Raw genomic sequence first — 19,143 nt, forward strand, 5'->3', positions numbered from 1 at the left:
TACTACTAAGCAGAAGACACACACATTTTCTTATTCAACTGTACATATTAAGCTCAATGACAATTAGTCAATGCATAGAAAAATGTTGAATTATACAAACTTGAAAACACAAGTGATGAACAAAGGAAGAAGAACAAGCCAAGGATGGCGTGTATATACACTACATATATCAAATAAAGCGAAACTAAAAATAATACTAGCAATAAATATATACACAATCCCTTGAAAGAAAACCAACTATGATCTTTGTCACATATTTAGGCCACCTGCAGTTTGTAAATGATGGCTAAATTAGAAGTTTTGTGTTACTTGTTGGTTTTGTTTTGATTATTATTAGAAGCATTGCTTTGGTTAAGCCTGGCTGCAGCGGCGATGGAGGCCGCTACGCCACCCGGGCGGGTGCAGAGGTTAGGATCGTTCCTCAGCTCAGCGCCGATCACTCCCTCTGCGTCTCTGCGTGTCACTGCCTTGTCCGACGGAAGCTTTGAACTCGCACCCTGCATGCAATGCATTAGTATATGTCATTATATTTGAATGTATGAGTATGATTTGATTTGATGAGAGTGAAAGAGGAGGGACCAAAAGAATCTCTCCGAGCTTGGTCTTTTCCTCGTCACTACGCAACCGAGCGTTACGAGTAGCTGCGGATTGAGCAGCCGCAGCGACACCGCCGGGTACTATATTGGTACGGCCGGTGGCCCTGACCTCAGCGGCCTGTATGGCAGCAGCGTCGCTGTAGTCAACAGGGCGGTGGCCGGCTGTGAGAGCAGTTGCCTCGAGTGCTTCGCCGATGGTGATTTCCCCTCGCTGCTCTGTCCGTGACCCTAGTGGGCTTGATTCGATCCCCTTGAATAACAAAAGAATTTAGCCTGCTTTCTTTACAAAAAAATAAAATAAAATAAAATAAAATAATACCTGAACGCCAACGGGTTCTTTCTGGCTAGCGACGGCCTTGCTATGAGCATTAGGAGAGGAGGTTTGAGGATGGGTGGCCGCTTCTTGAGCATTCAATTCCTTAATTGTGTCTTGAACATGCTTGCTTGGTTGTTCTTGGTTCATCTTTTCACTTTTTCTTCCTCGATTTTGGAATGTGATTCTTTGGACACCAACATATATATACAATTTGCATGGCTGCATGACAAGTTGGTTATATAGGGTGTCTTTTGAGGTAGGAAAATTGCCAACTATGCATATGTTCTATCTATAGTCATTTTATTTTTATTTTTTGGTGGGAAATGAAGGAGAGAGTGTATGGCCCTAAAATTCAATGGAAATAAATAATCTTGGGAGGAATATATGTATAGTACATGTAAATTATCATTGAATTTTCAATATAGAAATTGGAAAGAAATCACTCGATAGTAAACACTTTTTTCGTAATGGATCATCTTAGATTAACGGGCTAGTTATTGAAAAATCAAGACATTTTGTAATTAAAAACATTTTTTTTTCAGGTGGGAAGAACTATTTTTTTAACTATCTGATTATATTGGCGCATTACTTTCGGAAAGTGCAACAATTTTGCATTGCTGGTGCATGTGGTGGATTGGAGGATAGTGGACATTCCCAAACAAACAATAGTAGTATTGTCTAATGGTGGATATTATAATTAATAAGAACTAATTATATTTCTCTAGAATTGGAAGATTCATGTAGCGAACATTGTTAAGCTTGTTTGTGATTCCGTGCAGACACGTGAATCATATTATATGGGTCTATATCCTTGCAGCAAATTGTGTGGAAAAGTGAGAAAAGGAGATTTAATTTTTGACAAATAATTTATGTGAATTTTATTATGTTTATTAAGTACTCCATCCGTCCCGCTTTAGGAGTCTCAGGTTGATCAATTTCAGGCGTCCCACTTTAGGAGTCCCGGTTGAGATAAAATAATAAAAAATGCCTACAAAGTTAGTAAAAAAATGTTAAAAGCAGGTCCCAACACCCAGCACAACATATATTTATTACACAGTCAATTAAAAGTGAGTCCCAACATCCACTACAACATTTGTTTATTACACACTCAAACACTTTCTTAAAACATGTGTCCGACTCAAATGAGACTCCTAAAGTGGGACGGAGGGAGTATTAATCATAAACTGTAATTTAAACCTTGGTGCGGAATTATGCGAATCCTAATTCGATTACAGATGACAAATTTAGCTGATTGAGTTTAATTACAGCCTATACTTAGTTTCTAAGTAAATAAATTAAACTTAGTATGGGAAGCCTATAACTTATACTAGTAATGTTTACACCAAACCCTGGACATAGAATACTAGTACTAGAAATTTATTTTTTGTAGCAAATGTCGTCTTTCTATTTCTCCTTCTAATTATATAAATGGTTGAAAAACTTGAAATAATTATATTTAGTTTAAAATTTTGGGTTAACATTGCTCTCACATATAGAAAGAGACTCAATTACAGTGTTTAGTGTAGTACTATGAGTGAAATCACCGCTATGCGTGGCCGGTGACATTTTAATCCATTAAAATGTTTTTTTCTTAAAAAATCCTCCAGAAAAAATTCCACTTCCAAAAAATAGAGCAGTTTTATGACCGTTTTTTCAAATTTTAATGAATTTTTATCTTTTATTTTATCCCCAATTCATCCAAATCATCTTTATTCATCTCCCATTTTTTACATCAGGCTATCTTTCACTCATATTTCTTCATACAATTCACCAAATGGATCCGAACGATGTAGACCGATTGATTTTGGAAGCACAACAAAAAGAACAAGCATACTATCAACATTATCTAGTCGAACACCTTTGGGCGAAATTCGGCCACAAGTAGTGTTTTTTTATAATTTTTGGATTTTATTATGCAGTTTTAAAATTTTATGATTTTAATTATTTACCTTTTTATTTTTAAGAAATTTGTAATATTATTTCGGATTTTTAATATATTTTAATATTATGAAAATGTTTTTAGTAATTTGAGTATTTAAATTGAATAATAAAACAGTGAAAAAGCATGTTTTAGCTAAGAATACAGAATAAAACATGAATAAATATGGGACCGGGCCCACAATCGTGCTCTTAGCTAAGAGCACGGTTGGAGATGCTCTAACACCCTTGTGGGGAAACATGAGCATTCTCAAAAAATGAAACTCATTTTTCATACAGTATTATAGTATTAATAAAGAACCAATTAATACTACTTACACTATATTCTTTTATGAAAATTAGTCTTATTTTTTTTCTCTAACTTATTTTCCACTAATAATATTTTAATTATTCTTTTAACTCCATCTCTCTTTTACGTTACAAATTTTACATTCAAATCCGTGTTGTCAACCACTAAGACTATTTATCATGGACGGAGATAGTATTACATATATACAGTGTCAATCTTCGAGCGATGCACGACCCATTTAAAATTCAAATGATTTTTTCAAATGTGAGAATTTCTTTAAAATGTTGGATTTTGATTTTGAGAAAATTGATTATTTTGTGAATATTCAGTATTGAAATTTGATATTCTTATGAAATGTGAAATTTGAAAATATACTTATAATTTCAAAAATTTTGAAAAATTTAAAACCAAGAACTATAGTTGGATTATTTAGTTTCGTGAATTCTTGTGATACCAACTTTTTAAGAACAGAAATGCATTCGAGAAATCGTGAGTGAAGGAAATTTTAATTAGTGCTATAAAATGTTGAGATATTAAAAATTATATATAAAAAATAATCATAAATTCAATAAGAATGTGTAATTATTTTTCAAACAAAATTATACTGTACTCCATATTTACAAGAAAATTGCAGATATAATTACAAGGTGATTTGTAGTATATCATCAATATAAGCCTTGGGAAGGATCATAAATTGGTCTAGGAGAGAGGGTGAGCTTTAAAGTTTCAATAAAAAAACATTAACGATTAGTATCATTTCATTGCAGTTGACCGTTAAATTGACTTACAAATAAACGGCCAATACATGGAAAAAGTCACGGCGGTGTCGAAAACAGCCAAAATTAAAAATACATACACAGATACTCATACACAACGCACCAGCAAATAACAGAAGCTCTAAATTCGGCCTCGACTCCACACAAATTTCACCATCAGCATCTTCTTCTCTTCCGATTCCACCTACAAATAACCATTCCTCACTCTTCCTCCTATTCTATATCAATCCGCTGCAGCAGCAGAAGAAGGAGTTGGTGTGGTGCATGGCTGCTTCTTCCGCTTCTCTTTGCCCTCCGGCAAATGGGAACCGGTCGTGTTTCCGTATCGGTTCATCTGCTAAACAGCTCAATAGAGTCCGCAGGGTCACAATCCGCTCTGATTTGGACTCCAATGTCTCCGACATGAGAACTAATGGTAGGTGAAATTGAGCTGCTGATCGCTTTCAGAATTGGTTTCGAATTTTGGAGGTTTTATCAAGTTTGATTTTTGTTGTGTTGGACTTGCTTGATTCTTTGTTTTGTCGTAGTTTTTTTTATGATGTTCGTCTCAATTGGATTCTTTGTCTTGTAGCTCCAAAAGGTTTATTTCCACCAGAACCTGAGCATTACCGCGGCCCGAAGCTAAAAGTGGCGATTATCGGAGCTGGGCTTGCTGGCATGTCGACTGCAGTGGAGCTTTTGGACCAAGGCCATGAGGTAAATTAAATGCAGGTCGATATAGTTGTATGTATGATTTTATGAGCTGTGGATACAAATGCAGGTCGATATATATGACTCGAGGTCTTTCATTGGTGGAAAAGTTGGTTCTTATGTAGACAAAAAGGGCAATCATATTGAAATGGGACTGCACGTTTTCTTTGGATGCTACAACAATCTGTTTCGTTTATTGAAAAAGGTAAAACCAGCATTCTCATCCTTGTTGGAAAAAACATGGATGTCTGCTTGATTTTCTTGATATAGGTTGCATAACTGTATCTGAAGTGAACCTCCTGAAATCACAAATAGGTTAGGGAGTAGACAATCATGTTTTATGTGATGGTCTGATTATTTGTTACCAACATTTTCACAGGTTGGAGGTGAGAAAAATCTGCTTGTGAAGGATCATACTCACACTTTTGTCAACAAAGGCGGTGAAATTGGCGGTATGATGAATACAATTAATAAATAAGCAGTCAGTTCATATTTTGAGCAAAAACAAACTTGCAATTGGAGGGGGTTGTGCAATCATATAAAACATCGCATGTTTGATTTCATTGCATCTCCAATTGCAGAACTTGATTTCCGCTTACCAATTGGTGCGCCACTTCATGGAATAAGCGCATTCTTGACGACCAATCAGCTTGAGGTACCCAATGCGTGCTGCATGTTTGTCTGTTTCACTGAAGGAACAATATTATAGTTTAGCATTGTGTGGCATATTAGTATCTCATCTAGGTTGTTTTTAGCTCTGATCATGATTACGTGTCTTGGTGAAAAGAGCTTTCAGATTTTAGCTACATTTATACTGACAGTAGGCAGTTCAAGGAAAAAGCTATGGTTTCTGTATGTTGTTGTCTTTGCAGTTAAAGAATAATGTGATTTCCCTGTTATGTGCAGCCTTATGATAAAGCAAGAAACGCACTGGCACTCGCCCTTAGTCCAGTTGTAAGGGCTCTTGTTGATCCAGATGGAGCTATGCGGGACATACGGGATCTAGATAATGTTCGTGTTCTCTCTCCTTAGCCTCTTTTCTATTTAATCTGTGAAGTTTGTGAGAAAGTTGCATATCAAGAGTAGGTGCACAAGTTTAAGGTTTCTAGAGGTAATAAAATGTGAACAACAGAGGGATAAAGTAGAATAATTATTCATTTTGTGATATAAACCTATTTCACTCCGGGTCAGCAAAGCAGAATCCGAAATGGTTATGTATACTTTGTTTTATTAGTTTATGTAGTTGCATTTAATTTATCCTTTCATTGGTATATTGGCTTCTAGTAATTGCTTTGTAATATACTACAACAGATTAGCTTCTCGGACTGGTTCATGTCTAAAGGGGGGACTCGCAAGAGCATCCAGAAGATGTGGGATCCTGTTGCTTATGCCCTGGGATTCATCGACTGTGATAATATTAGTGCACGCTGTATGCTCACTATATTTTCACTTTTTGCTACTAAAACCGAGGCCTCCCTACTTCGCATGCTTAAAGGTTCTCCAGATGTTTATTTGAGTGGTCCTATCAAAGACTATATCTTGGCAAAGGGTGGCAGGTGACCACAAATACATCCTGGTTGTTATATATGTACCTACAGTTCTTGGGTTGGTTGACAGATTAATTTCTTTTTATTGTTTCCCATCTTAGGTTCCATATGAGGTGGGGATGCAGAGAAATCCTATACGATAAAGCTGCTGATGGAAGTGTATATGTAAAGGGGCTTGCCATGTCCAAGGTTCACACATCTATTCAGACAATTTATTTCACCCTGTCCTAACTTGTTTGTGTGAGTATATAGTACTCGCCCGTCTTGATTTCTAATTAACTTGTCTTTCATAATTCAGGCTACTCAAAAGCAAATCATAAAAGCTGATGTATATGTAGCAGGTCAGTGGGCATGAACATGCCATTATTTCGCTTTTCTCTTTTTTCTTCTTGCTGGATAAACTCCGGAACCTTTTGTGATTGCAGCTTGTGATATCCCCGGAATTAAAAGGTTACTTCCCCAAAGCTGGAGGGACTCGAAATTCTTTGACAATATTTATAAATTGGTGGGAGTACCCGTTGTTACAGTGCAACTGCGATATAATGGTTGGGTAACGGAGCTAAGGGACTTGGAACGTTCAAGGTGAGCGTTATCTATCATCTGCTTCTACGGCAAGCGTAGTTTCTTTTCTTCAAATATCTTCAGTTTTTCTGTCAAACTATTAACTCTAAGATGTTCAGGCAATTGTGGCAAGCTGCAGGTCTGGACAACCTACTTTACACTCCGGATGCAGATTTCTCATGTTTTGCAGACCTTGCCCTCTCGTCACCAGAGAATTATTACCTCGAGGGCCAAGGCTCCTTGCTTCAGTAAGAGAATGCTACTTACCTTGAGTTGTCTCTTTCCTGTATGGTTTCTGCATTGGCTCACTATGTTGTCTGTTAATAGATGTGTACTAACTCCTGGGGACCCTTACATGCGTCTACCGAATGAGGAAATCATACGGAGAGTGTCAAAGCAGGTAGGCTGCCTACTTTTCCACTGCTTGGCTCTTTTGAGAAATGCTACTAGTCTAGTAGATGAAACCATTGACTATTGGGAGGTAAAAGTGCTATGTTTTTAGCAACTGGTTTATGATTTTTCACTGGCAACTAAGGTGACATCTCCAAACTCTGATTATACTTATTTTTAGGCTTTTAACCTCTCAATTGTCTTTTATGCTTTATGAAGCTTTTGGCAAGCCATGACCAATATTTGTTATCATGTTGCCCCTGCTGATAATGATTTGTTGATATCAGGTTTTGGAGCTCTTCCCATCTTCACAAGGTCTGGAGGTTACCTGGTCGTCCGTTGTAAAAATTGCACAGTCGTTGTATCGAGAAGGGCCAGGTAAGGATCCATTTAGACCAGACCAGAAGACACCAATCAAGAACTTCTTCCTGGCTGGCTCCTACACTAAACAGGTTAGCCTCATTCGTTCTACAATTCGGTTATATATACATGCTACTGCTAGATAAATTTGGCATTTTCAAGCTAGTTCAGTTAACGAGGCTGCTCAAGAGCTAGCTAGTGTTGAGCTTAAGGTTTTCACATAATCCAGATGCGAGTTGTTTGGCTTGTTTACAATCATAGTTTTGATGGATCTGATATTGTGTAACAGGATTACATCGATAGCATGGAAGGAGCAACACTGTCGGGTAGACAAGCTTCGGCCTACATATGCGACGCAGGAGAAGAGCTGGTGGCTCTACGGAATGCTCTTGCCGTCACATTGGAGGAGTTAACACTTGTCTGAACTCCCCCATAATTACCACCATTTTGCTAATGGACCAGAGTTGAATGGTTTTTATTTATTTTTATGGCATTGGGTTGAAGAATCCAAGGTTCCTACCTCAATATATACTTCTTCTTTATTACTTTTAACGCTTTCCAATTTAGCCATGTATGGTTGCCAGGATTCTGTCTGGGAAAGTAATTTGATTACTTAAATTTTAAATTCCTGTGTTTGTTTCGATTTTTAATCAAACTGGGAAAGTAATCAGAATCCTGAGAACAAGGAAAGTTAGTACAACTTTCCAGGATTCTAAATCCTAACTTTTCTTAGGTATTCTTTTTCTCAATTTTAGGATTCTTACATATTTAATGCAATATATTATTATTATTATTATTATTATTATTATTAATTACAGTATTTTAAAAATAATTTAAAATTATAAATCATACTTAATTTCAATATAATAAATAACTATAATTAAAACTATCATAATTATAACCATGTTATTATAATATTTATATATAATTGTTATTATCATAATAATAATTAATAATTTATTAAATAATTAAAATATAATTATATAATATAAATTACTATATAATAGTAATAAATACTAATTACTATTTTATAAATTAATAATTAATTAATAAAATCGTAGTAAAATTTTATATTATAAAATTTATTTAATTATAATATCTGTAAGTATAATAATAATAACAATAATAATAATAATAATATAATATTTATTATTATAATACTCCATGTAACTATAATTATAATTGTATTATTATATATTGTGATGGATAATAATATAATAATAATTATTATTTGTAATTAATAGTTTATTAAAATTATTATTATTGTTGTTCTTTATAAATAAAATATAATAAGTATATTTTCAGTTTGATGTTTCAATCAAATATAAAATTTAAAATCTTGATATTTTTCAAACACAGGAAAATAAAGTTATTGGGAATCATATTCCCGGGATTCATTTTCCTATGAATCATTTTCTCTGTCAACTTTACTCTCCCGCCAACCAAACATGGCTTTTGTGTTTCCGAAAATTATTTTCAACAATAGAGTGTAACCCAACTGATTTTGTTTACATAATTATAAAAGAAATGAGAAAAAGTAGAAGTAGGTCCACATGAATATAAGTTGTTAAATATAGGGTAGCGTTAAAAAATACCAAACTCTAATACATACGAAGATTAGTTTTAGATATCAATATCAATTAGGTCATATTTACCAAACTCTAATAGATACGAAGATTAGTTTTAGATATCAATATCAATTAGGTCATATTTAGATTGATTTATTAGAGCATCAACAGTGGCAACTCGATGTTGTCTCGGTCTCATCTCGGTGAGACGAGACTGCATCGAGCTAGTGATGCGGCCACTCCGTCTCGTCCCGTATCCCTCCGCCGAGAGCATGTTGGCGAGCAGCGGTTGGGTCGTGACGCCTACTCGCTGGCTCTGCGAGTGGGGTCAATTTTCAGCGATTTTTAATCATTTTTTTAATCTGAAAATTTAAAAATATATATATACATATATATATTTACCGTTTTTTGCAGATTTTTTTTTATTTTTTTATTTTCTTTTTTTCCCACATTCATCTATAAATAACCCAATTCCTCCACTATTTTTTCCACACACAAACACTACACTTTCACATCATCCCCGCACGTTGAACATGCTTCGGAATCACCATCAGCGGGTGTGGAAGGAATGCCGCAATTTCAACGCCATCTACGTGGCCGAACATGCTTCACAACGCCGAAGCCAACGTCGTGGGTTTGCACAAGTCGTTGCTATGTATTTCATTGCTCAAAATAAATTGTAATATTATGATTTCAATTATATATGTTTCGTATTTCCCGATGATGTAATTTCCATGGATTTTAATAAATTTATGAAATTATTAGTATTAATTTAATATTTCAGTGAAATATTAATTGAATTTGTTGAAAAATAAAAATAAAAAAGGATGAATAGTTAAGGGATGAGATGGTTAAGAGATGAGGTAAAAAGTGCAGTGATGCTGTGAATAGTTAATGGATGAGATGGTATTGTGACGGTACTGAGATAGAGATGCGTATGGAATGTAAATTTTAAATTGTTTTAGTTCATACGTATAAAAAGTATAATCTTTAATTGATCTAATTAATACATGTCCGAGGAGGTGTCTTCATGTCCGAGGAGGAGGTGTCTTCATGCATGGCACCATATAACTCTTCTCATTGCTTCGGTTACGTTGTTAGAACAACAGATGATGTAAGAATTTATTACTTATGATATTATGGTATTGTTGTTTAACTCTCACTCAATCCTTTCAGATTGAGTTATCTCATTGCATCATCTATTTTTCGGGCTAAGGATTTAAGTTATGTTGTTAGATTCTTGTTTTCTTCGTCCTTTTTGTATTCCATCTTCTTTAATCTTACATAAGTCACGTTTTTTCGTACTATTCTATCATTAGGAAAGTGCGATCGCATCAAAGTAGTATTAGAGCATCCGCAATGGGCGGACGATGGCACGCCCTATGGCGCGCATCGTCCGCGCCCATTGCGGGTGCGTGCCATAGGGCGCGGAGCGGACGATAGTCGCACCCTATACTTCGGTCGCGGAGGATAGCGCGGACGATGACCATCGTCCGCGCCATCATCCGCCCTATTGCGGCTGTCGCGGACGATGGTCATCGTCCGCGCCATCGTCCGCCCAATTGTGGAGGTCGCGGACGATCGACTCGGACGATGACACCCGGTTTTGATTTTCTATTTAAATCTCGTTTCTCATTCAGTTGTGCATACGAACATATCGACTATCTCTTTACATATTCTCTCTCTACATCCAACCAAAATGAATCTCGGCGACGACACCAATAGTTCTAGTTCGTCTGAATCCGGTGGTTCGCTTGACGAAGCATTAGATGCAGCCGTTGAAGAGGCCATGGCGGCATGCTATGCGCAAATGCAGCGCGAGAAGGAGGCGGCGGCAGCGGCGGCTGAGCAAGTCCATTGGCCTATTCGACATAGGTCGTATGTCCGACGCGACCACCAGGAAGCTCACAGACGTCTGGTTGAAGACTATTTTGCCGATCAACCGCGATGGGGCCCGACTGTTTTCCACCGCCGGTTTAGAATGTCGAGGTACCTTTTTCTCAGCATTGTTCGTACATTGTCTTCACGTGATGAATACTTCACGTTTCGAGAGGACGACATCGGGAAACCCGGCCTTACACCATTGCAAAAATGCACGACTGCTATTCGTCAGTTGGCATACGGCACCACGGCGGACCTTTTTGACGAGTACCTCCACTGTGGGGAGACTACAGGCCGCGAGTGTCTGAAGAGCTTTTGTCGGGGGATAGTAGAGGCCTATGGCGACACATATTTGCGCAAGCCGACAACCACTGATTGCCAGGGTCTGATGCAGATGCACGAGAGGGCGCACGGGTTTCCCGGGATGCTCGGGAGCATCGACTGTATGCACTGGGAGTGGAAGAATTGTCCGACGGCGTGGAGAGGCCAATTCACAAGTGGATACAAGGGCAGCCACCCGACGATGATCCTCGAAGCCGTCGCTGACCATCGGCTCTGGATCTGGCATGCTTACTTCGGCGTAGCCGGGTCGAACAACGACATTAACGTCCTCAACTCGTCCACCCTCTTCACCGACCAATGTAACGGTAACGGCCCGACCATCGAGTTCACTGCCAACAGACGCCAATACCATATGGGGTACTACTTGGCCGATGGCATCTACCCACGGTGGCCAGTTTTCCTAAGGACGGTCAGCTGCCCAATTGGTGAGAAGAGGGTTTTATTTGCGCAAAAGTAGGAGGCGGCGCGGAAGGATGTCGAGCGGGCATTTGGGGTGCTCCAATCACGGTGGGCAATTGTGAAAGGGCCGGCTCGTTTCTGGTACAAGGAAGTCATCGCCGATGTCATATATGCGTGCATAATCATGCACAACATGATAGTCGAGAGTGAAGGCGGAAGCATCACCGACTGGAATGAAGACGACCGTGCATCTAGCTCTTCCGGCACATCGACCGACACACCCGATAGAGGGTTACCGTTAGGCTTCGAAGAGGTTCTATCTAGACAGGCCTCAATACGCAACCAACAGGAGCATGCACAGCTCATGAGTGACATGATTGAAGAAGTGTGGGCTCGTAACCGTCGTCGCTGAGTTTGCGTTTTTTTTAATTGGCATTGTAATGTATTAATTTTTATTAAATGAAATGAAGTTTATGAAATTCGTATTTTAATGTATTATTTTTTTTAAATTCGTATGGATTTTGTAAATATTAAAAAAATGATGACGTGGCGCGCTATAGGGCGCGCCTTAGGGCGCCCCACTGCAGGTGGGGAGGTAGGAGGATAAAACTGCTGACGTGGCGCGCCAAAATATTGCTAATGCCCTTAGTCTACCAGAACAAGATTCTTTTGCTCTGGACCCAAAAATTTTCTTTTTAGTCGTAATCTAGACTCGTATCACTAGACTAAAATATAAAATGAATAAATAAGAATTTAGGGCCCGGATTTCAAGGTTCAACACCATATTTTTATTCATCAATACATTCACAAATCATGTGGGAGCTCCGAGATCTATCATGCAAAGCAAGACAAGGATTCAAAGAATGCTGAAGTAGACATAATTCTCCACGAGGGTTTTATCAAGTTTATTTTATACTATTGAACATATTATATCTAGCACATAATTCTCCATCAAGTGTTTATCAATCCAACCCAAATCAATATGAAATTATCATATTTTTCACGGGTGAACCCAATAAGGATTGATCCAAACATTTTTATGCATGTTTGTATTGAGCTATCGTTATTGTGACGGGTTGAAATTTTCAGCCTTAATATAAAACAAACTTAAAATGAGGTTTATGATTATATTTGTGATAGTCATAGTAATGTTTGAGACAAGTAAACATTGAACTAACTAATTAGAAATGCAGGAGAGTTATGAAATCAACAACTTATGATTTCCTTGCTTATTTGATCTTTTCATTATTTATTTACTTTCTTAGTTTTAGTATTATTACTATTTATTTTTGTTTAATTAATCAAAACAACCTTTAAAATCTATGAACGGGAAAGTATATGAGATTTATGTTGCATTATTTAGACGCTAATCATGGAAATGATACTACATATACATACCATTAGCTATAATTAATATTGTTCACTTACAATTTTATTTTAGTGTTAATAAAAACTATATCAAATACTACATATTATCATAAAATAAAAATAAAATATAAATCACCTCCAAAATTATAACCCACGTCCATCAAATTGCGATTTGATGGAGATAGAGAATTGGAGATTTATTTTGAATAGCAATGTGAAGAAACGACACTAGTGAGTGAATATCGTCGAACATGTGAAGAAATTGAGATTGAAAATGAATATCGTCAACGTGAAACAAATAAAAAAATAACGTTGATGAAGATGATTGATATTTGACATATTTAATTTCCAGAAAAAAACAAAGATGATCGGTATCATAAATTTGATTTTATGATTGTGGAAGTTTCTATAACTATGTACTACTAGTAAAAATATATCTTTCAAATGCTAGTATGTCATTGTTGAGTAAAAATAAATAGAAATTATTAAATGCCACATGTTATATGTATCCATCGTTGGATAAAAAAATACTACTCCGTAGCTTACAAAAGCTATCTTTGAATATTTGATAATTATCATAATTTTACAAAGTCTTTGAAATTATACTCCATAATTCGAGAACACACACAAACTCAAAAATAAAAGTCAGCTTGAGAAAAAAATAACTTCACAAAGTCTCTTCCATTTTAACTTCACCTGAATCTCCCCTCTCTCCGCCGGCTGACCACCGCTGCAGCGCTACCGATCGACGGTGGCCTCGCCCCAGTCTCCTAAAATGGCTTGGGTACTGACTCTCGCCATCCTCTTCTTCACCACCGCCGTCTCCGCCGCTGAATTTCGATCGAATTCTCCGGATTACCATTCGATTACATTCGTCAATAACACCAGTACCAGAGGCAACGCCATGATCTTGCCCCTGTTTTTCAAGCAGCACGCCACCAACCGCGTCAAGGATCACTTTTTCGCCCGCCGCCATCTCCACGCAAGCACCATCCCCAATGCTCGCATGCCTCTCCATGACGATCTCCTCCTTAACGGGTTTGCGTCTTCTTCTCTGTTTCAATTTCACATTTTCTCTTGCGATGCCGGATCCGATCTCGGATATCTGATCGATTCTGATGCAGCTATTACACCACTCGGCTCTGGATCGGGACTCCGCCGCAGCGTTTCGCCCTCATAGTTGATACTGGCAGCACTGTTACTTATGTTCCTTGCGCCACTTGTGAACAGTGTGGAAAGCATCAGGTTCGCTCCCCCCCAATTTCTCTCTAAGTTCTTTGTTTTGCGATTCAAAATTTCCGTTTGTTTGCTCGATTGCAGCGCGTCTCTTATTTACTTTCGAATTTCAATCTATTTATTGTATTGTGGGAAATAAATCTGGTAATTAATTTATACCAATCAAAACTTTAACTGGTCATTATAGCTGGTAAATGATAATATGTGTCAACTTGCAGAATAAGGCGAGAACAATACTGTTGCGGTAATCTGTATTTCTCTGTAACGATTTACTACTATGCATCTATTCAAATATTTAAAGGCCAACATTGATTTGTTAATATCTTAGCCATTGAGATCCACCTGATGAATTGAATTATGCTCCCATCAAATAACACAAAATGGGCAGAGGGAGCGGATGAATAGGTCTTACTATGTGGTTTATGCTCTAAGGTGTAGCTAACTTGAAAGAGAAACAGGGGAGAAAATCATAGCTTCACTAGATTGAGCCATTGAGAAGCATATAGGTCTGTCTGTGTGAAATCAGTGCACTTTATCATGTGTATTTTCAGTTTATTGGACACTATTTTCCTCTCTTTTCGTTTTGGGTACGGACTACCTTCTTTTTTCTTACTTAATGATTCAGTAGTGCTTTAGGTATAATCCATACTATTTTGGGTGACTGTATCTTTTCTGTTTACTGTACTTATATCACTTTCTTATGAACAAGTAATCTCATTACACCGTTTGTATTCTTTTACCCAATTTGATTGAAATTCTCTTTCTTTAATAGGATCCGAAGTTCCAACCGGAATCGTCAATCACATATGAACCTCTAAAGTGCAACATTGATTGCACTTGCGATACTGATAGAGAACAATGTATTTATGAAAGACAGTATGCTGAAATGAGTTCGAGCAGTGGGGTCTTGGGAGTAGACATAATTTCATTTGGCAATCTAAGTGATCTACAACCGCAACGAGCTACTTTTGGATGTGAGAATATGGAAACAGGGGATCTTTACAGCCAACATGCTGATGGGATAATGGGTTTAGGCCGTGGAGATCTTAGTATCGTGGATCAGCTTGTTGAGAAAGGTGTAATCAGTGATTCATTCTCGTTATGCTATGGTGGAATGGATGTGGGTGGTGGTTCAATGGTTCTTGGAGGAATTTCCTCCCCTAAGGAGATGGTTTTTTCAAATTCCGACCCTGTTCGCAGGTACGCTTCGGAAGACTTACAACTGAGTGTTAGGCTCTATCCTAACAAGTACACTTGATAGATCTCACACATTTACTCTAGTTTCGGGATGGCAACAGTCCATATTACAATATAGAGCTGAATGAGATTCGTGTTGCTGGGAAAAAGCTGCCCCTAAATCCCAAGGTTTTTGATGGCAAACATGGAACTGTTCTGGATAGTGGCACAACCTATGCTTATCTTCCACAAGCTGCATTTGAGGCCTTTAAAGCAGCTGTAATATTCATTTTGTGGATTATACTGCTTTTGGAAGTCCTAAGAGACATGTCTTAGCTAATCTCCCATTTTTGCATGTAGATTTTGAAGGAAACCCAATCCCTCAAAAGAATACAAGGGCCTGACCCTAACTATAATGATATCTGCTTCTCAGGCGCTGGAAGGTAATGTGATTTTTGTTGTGGAATTGGCTATATAGTACTCCCTCCGTCCCAAGGAAGATGACCTCTTCCTTGGGCGGCACGGAGTTTTATGCAGTTTTATTTTGTGTGTTAGGTGGAGAGAGTAAAGTAAGAGAGAGGGAATAAAGTAGAGATAAAGGTGTTTCCATATATAGTAATGGGTCATCTTGAATGGGACAAACCAAAAAGGAAAGTGGGTCATCTTTAGTGGAACGGAGGAAGTATAAGTTTCCTGCCACTTATATTTGTGATGTTAAATGTCAATATTGCTCCAGTGATGCTGCACAACTTTCAAAAGCTTTTCCATCCGCTGAAATGGTATTTGGTAATGGACAAAAGCTGTTGTTGGCCCCCGAAAATTATCTGTTCAGGGTAAAGTCCTTTTCTTCATTTTATCCCCATATCCTTTTTAGTACTGTGATGCACAATCAATAACATAATATATTCGCTGTGCTTAGCATTTAAGTAGAGTCAGATTTTATGGTCACTGATTCTTGTTCTTCTGAAATACAGCACTCGAAGATCCATGGTGCATACTGTCTTGGGATCTTCCAGAATGGAAAAGAGTCAACCACTCTTTTGGGAGGTACCAATGTTATCAATCTCGTATGGCGGCTTATGGCAGTTCGCCTAAAAACCGCCACAGGGATATGGCGGATATGGCGGTCAATAATTAAATAAATAAAATAATATAATTCAGAAATTAGAAAATAATTAAAATATAACATTTAAAACACTTTAAACAATTAATTAAGTATAAAATACAACTCTAACCTCCATGTTTCTTGCATAATGCCCCATTCCTAAATACAGTACACATGCAATGTTGTCAAATGTTGGATATGGCGGTGCTATGGCAGCGACATGGTACTATGGCGTTTCCACCACTGAACGCCATGCCATAGCGCCACGGCGCCACCATATCCGCTATTTTATAACATTGGGAGGTACTGTCTGGTTTATCTTGTAGTCAAAATTTGAAAGTTGAAGGATGGATATCTTATCTCTTCTTATGGCAGGTATAATTGTCCGGAATACACTTGTAACGTATGACCGTGAGCATGAAAAGATTGGTTTCTGGAAAACCAATTGCTCCGAGTTATGGGAGAGACTTCACTTGTCGCCTGCCTCACCACATCTTCCTTCAGACACGGATGAGGTGGACTCAACCACGGGCATGGCTCCTAAACTTGCCCCAACTGGACCCCCTCAACCCCAGACTCCAGGTTTAATATGTTACTATTTTCGCTTTGTGTGAGCCAAATTAAAATGGTTTAATAACTTTAACATTTGGTATCCTTGAGGTGCAGGAGATGTTAAAATTGGCTTGATAAAATTCTCTATGTTGTTGACCATCAACTACACAGAGCTGAAGCCTCACATCCCAGAACTTGTTCAGTCAATTGGAAAGGATTTAGACGTTAAGCCCTCTCAGGTAGATCAATAAAAATTGCTGATATGTTAGGACTTTAATACGGAGTACAGTTACTGAGTTTGATTTTCTGTTTTCTTTTTAAAATTGAACTCTTTACTACAATATTCTTTGCATTTTAACCCAGCGACATTCACATTGTGACTTACCTTTGAGATGTGTGCAATAACAGGTTAAGTTGACGAACTACACTTCTGGGGGGAATGTGACGCTGTTAAAATGGGCTATTTATCCAGCACAATCTGATGATTATATCTCCAATAGTACCGCTATGGTATGATTTTCATCATTTTGGTTATAAGGTGCTAGCACCGTTTAGATTAACATCATTTTATCTTTTGTTAGAAAATTTTATCCAGGTTGAGTGGAAATCAGTTGCATGTCCCTGATAGTTTTGGAAGCTACAAATTGTCTGAATGGAGCATGGAGCCACCACCTAAGAGGTAAATTGAAATGTTCTTTTATTGTTTTACATTTAATGCTAGGCATGACAATTCTCTTTTTGCTAAGGAAAATTAGTCTCCAGCAATTTTCTTTTTCTATAAATTGTTAAGGACGATTTTCATGTCTTTAGTGGAGGATAGTATTTTCCTATCTATGTACTGAAATATGGTCACACTCGGTCATATTTGCGCTTTCAAGTTTTTCTTATTGCATGTATTTAAAAAATTTTAAGTTTTGATTATTTTGTGGAACAATATATTATGGTATTAATAATACTAAGTGGTATCATTCATTTTTCCGTACTTGTTTTCATCGTGTAAGACTATCAGAATCTTACAATCAAAGTTTTGTTATTAAATATGAGTATGATTGCATTTTTCTAGGACATGGTGGAAACAGCATTACTTGGCTTTGGTCATAGCATTTTCTGTAGTGGTTGTAATTGGACTACTGGCATCTGGGGGATGGTTTATCTGGAGGAGGAAGCAGAGCCAGGCTGAAATCCCGTACAAACCGGTTGATTCGGTTGTAGCAGAGCAGGAACTCCAGCCTTTGCAGAACTAGAGAAGTGAATTTTGGTTTGATACTCAGCTTGTGACTGACTTGTACCTCTGATTCGTTTTGCTCTGTAGCAATGGGATTCATTATAAGGTGAAATTGTAGCTTAGAAATTGAAGGCGGCAAAACCCTTGCGATGTGACCATGTCTGTGTATAGCAGAATTTCATCTCAGAAACCACTGCCATTACGGTGAATTCTTGTTTTTATAAATTTAGAATGTTTAGTGACAGGAACATTTTTATACAGGACCACAGCATCTATGAATAAGTAATGTCGAAAAACATTTCTGGTGGCATGTCATTTGATTTAACTGTTGAGTTATTTATCTTCTTCCGCACTTGAATGTTTCCCTTAGTAGACTTCAATTTATATGGTGACTTTTTTTTATTTGTAAATAAACAAATTTTAAAGGTAATAGCAATTGAAGCACTAAGCCAACGCACACATAAAGTAATACTTGTATTTCATAAATCAGGGCGTAACTGGTCGACATACTGATCTAAATAATACTGCATCGCAGTAGTAAATTCCTTTTTCAGAAGATTCAAATTCAAAAGCTCCTCAAAACTCGTTATATTTGTTAAGATTAATCAAGAGAATCCGGTATAAATAGAAAAAGGAGAGTTATCTACTAGAATTATAATATTTGCAATTCCACTAATTGAATATGTTACGAGTCCATTGCTCAAAAAAGCAGGAAAAAAAGTTAATACTATTAACATGGAAATTTGCAAAGATCAGTACGCATCTGTCCAAAAATTCACAGCTGTAGACTTTACAAAACCAAAAGTCTGGTAATGAATAGCACAGCAG

The 19,143-nt window shown here is 37.3% G+C and overlaps 3 protein-coding genes across 3 annotated transcripts; 2 read left to right on the forward strand and 1 right to left on the reverse strand.

Annotated features, from left to right (window-relative positions):
* Positions 1-6: 6 nt before the first annotated feature.
* Positions 7-1,059, reverse strand: LOC121798892 (late embryogenesis abundant protein 47-like). The gene is made up of 3 exons (XM_042198139.1): positions 916-1,059; positions 580-846; positions 7-497 (listed from the first exon to the last, which is right to left on the reverse strand). Exons 1-3 carry the CDS (start codon positions 1,057-1,059, stop codon positions 306-308), a joined length of 603 nt encoding a protein of 200 aa, XP_042054073.1. The 3' UTR covers positions 7-305.
* Positions 1,060-4,003: 2,944 nt separating this feature from the next.
* On the forward strand, positions 4,004-8,088 carry LOC121797720 (zeta-carotene desaturase, chloroplastic/chromoplastic-like). Its single transcript, XM_042196406.1, has 14 exons — positions 4,004-4,330; positions 4,487-4,611; positions 4,676-4,810; positions 4,985-5,057; positions 5,187-5,260; positions 5,512-5,616; positions 5,917-6,161; positions 6,254-6,341; positions 6,451-6,493; positions 6,578-6,734; positions 6,833-6,961; positions 7,041-7,113; positions 7,391-7,555; positions 7,753-8,088. The coding sequence occupies exons 1-14, from the start codon at positions 4,180-4,182 to the stop codon at positions 7,885-7,887; spliced, it is 1,698 nt and encodes a 565-aa protein (XP_042052340.1). The 5' UTR covers positions 4,004-4,179; the 3' UTR covers positions 7,888-8,088.
* A 5,536-nt stretch (positions 8,089-13,624) lies between these two features.
* On the forward strand, positions 13,625-18,640 carry LOC121798893 (aspartic proteinase 36-like). Its single transcript, XM_042198140.1, has 12 exons — positions 13,625-14,059; positions 14,146-14,266; positions 15,030-15,457; positions 15,556-15,712; positions 15,794-15,876; positions 16,170-16,266; positions 16,408-16,480; positions 16,914-17,120; positions 17,205-17,329; positions 17,499-17,600; positions 17,672-17,769; positions 18,154-18,640. Exons 1-12 carry the CDS (start codon positions 13,797-13,799, stop codon positions 18,332-18,334), a joined length of 1,935 nt encoding a protein of 644 aa, XP_042054074.1. The 5' UTR covers positions 13,625-13,796; the 3' UTR covers positions 18,335-18,640.
* Positions 18,641-19,143: the final 503 nt, after the last annotated feature.

This window comes from Salvia splendens, chromosome 4 (assembly GCF_004379255.2).
Source record: "Salvia splendens isolate huo1 chromosome 4, SspV2, whole genome shotgun sequence".
NCBI classification, from domain to species: domain Eukaryota; kingdom Viridiplantae; phylum Streptophyta; class Magnoliopsida; order Lamiales; family Lamiaceae; genus Salvia; species Salvia splendens.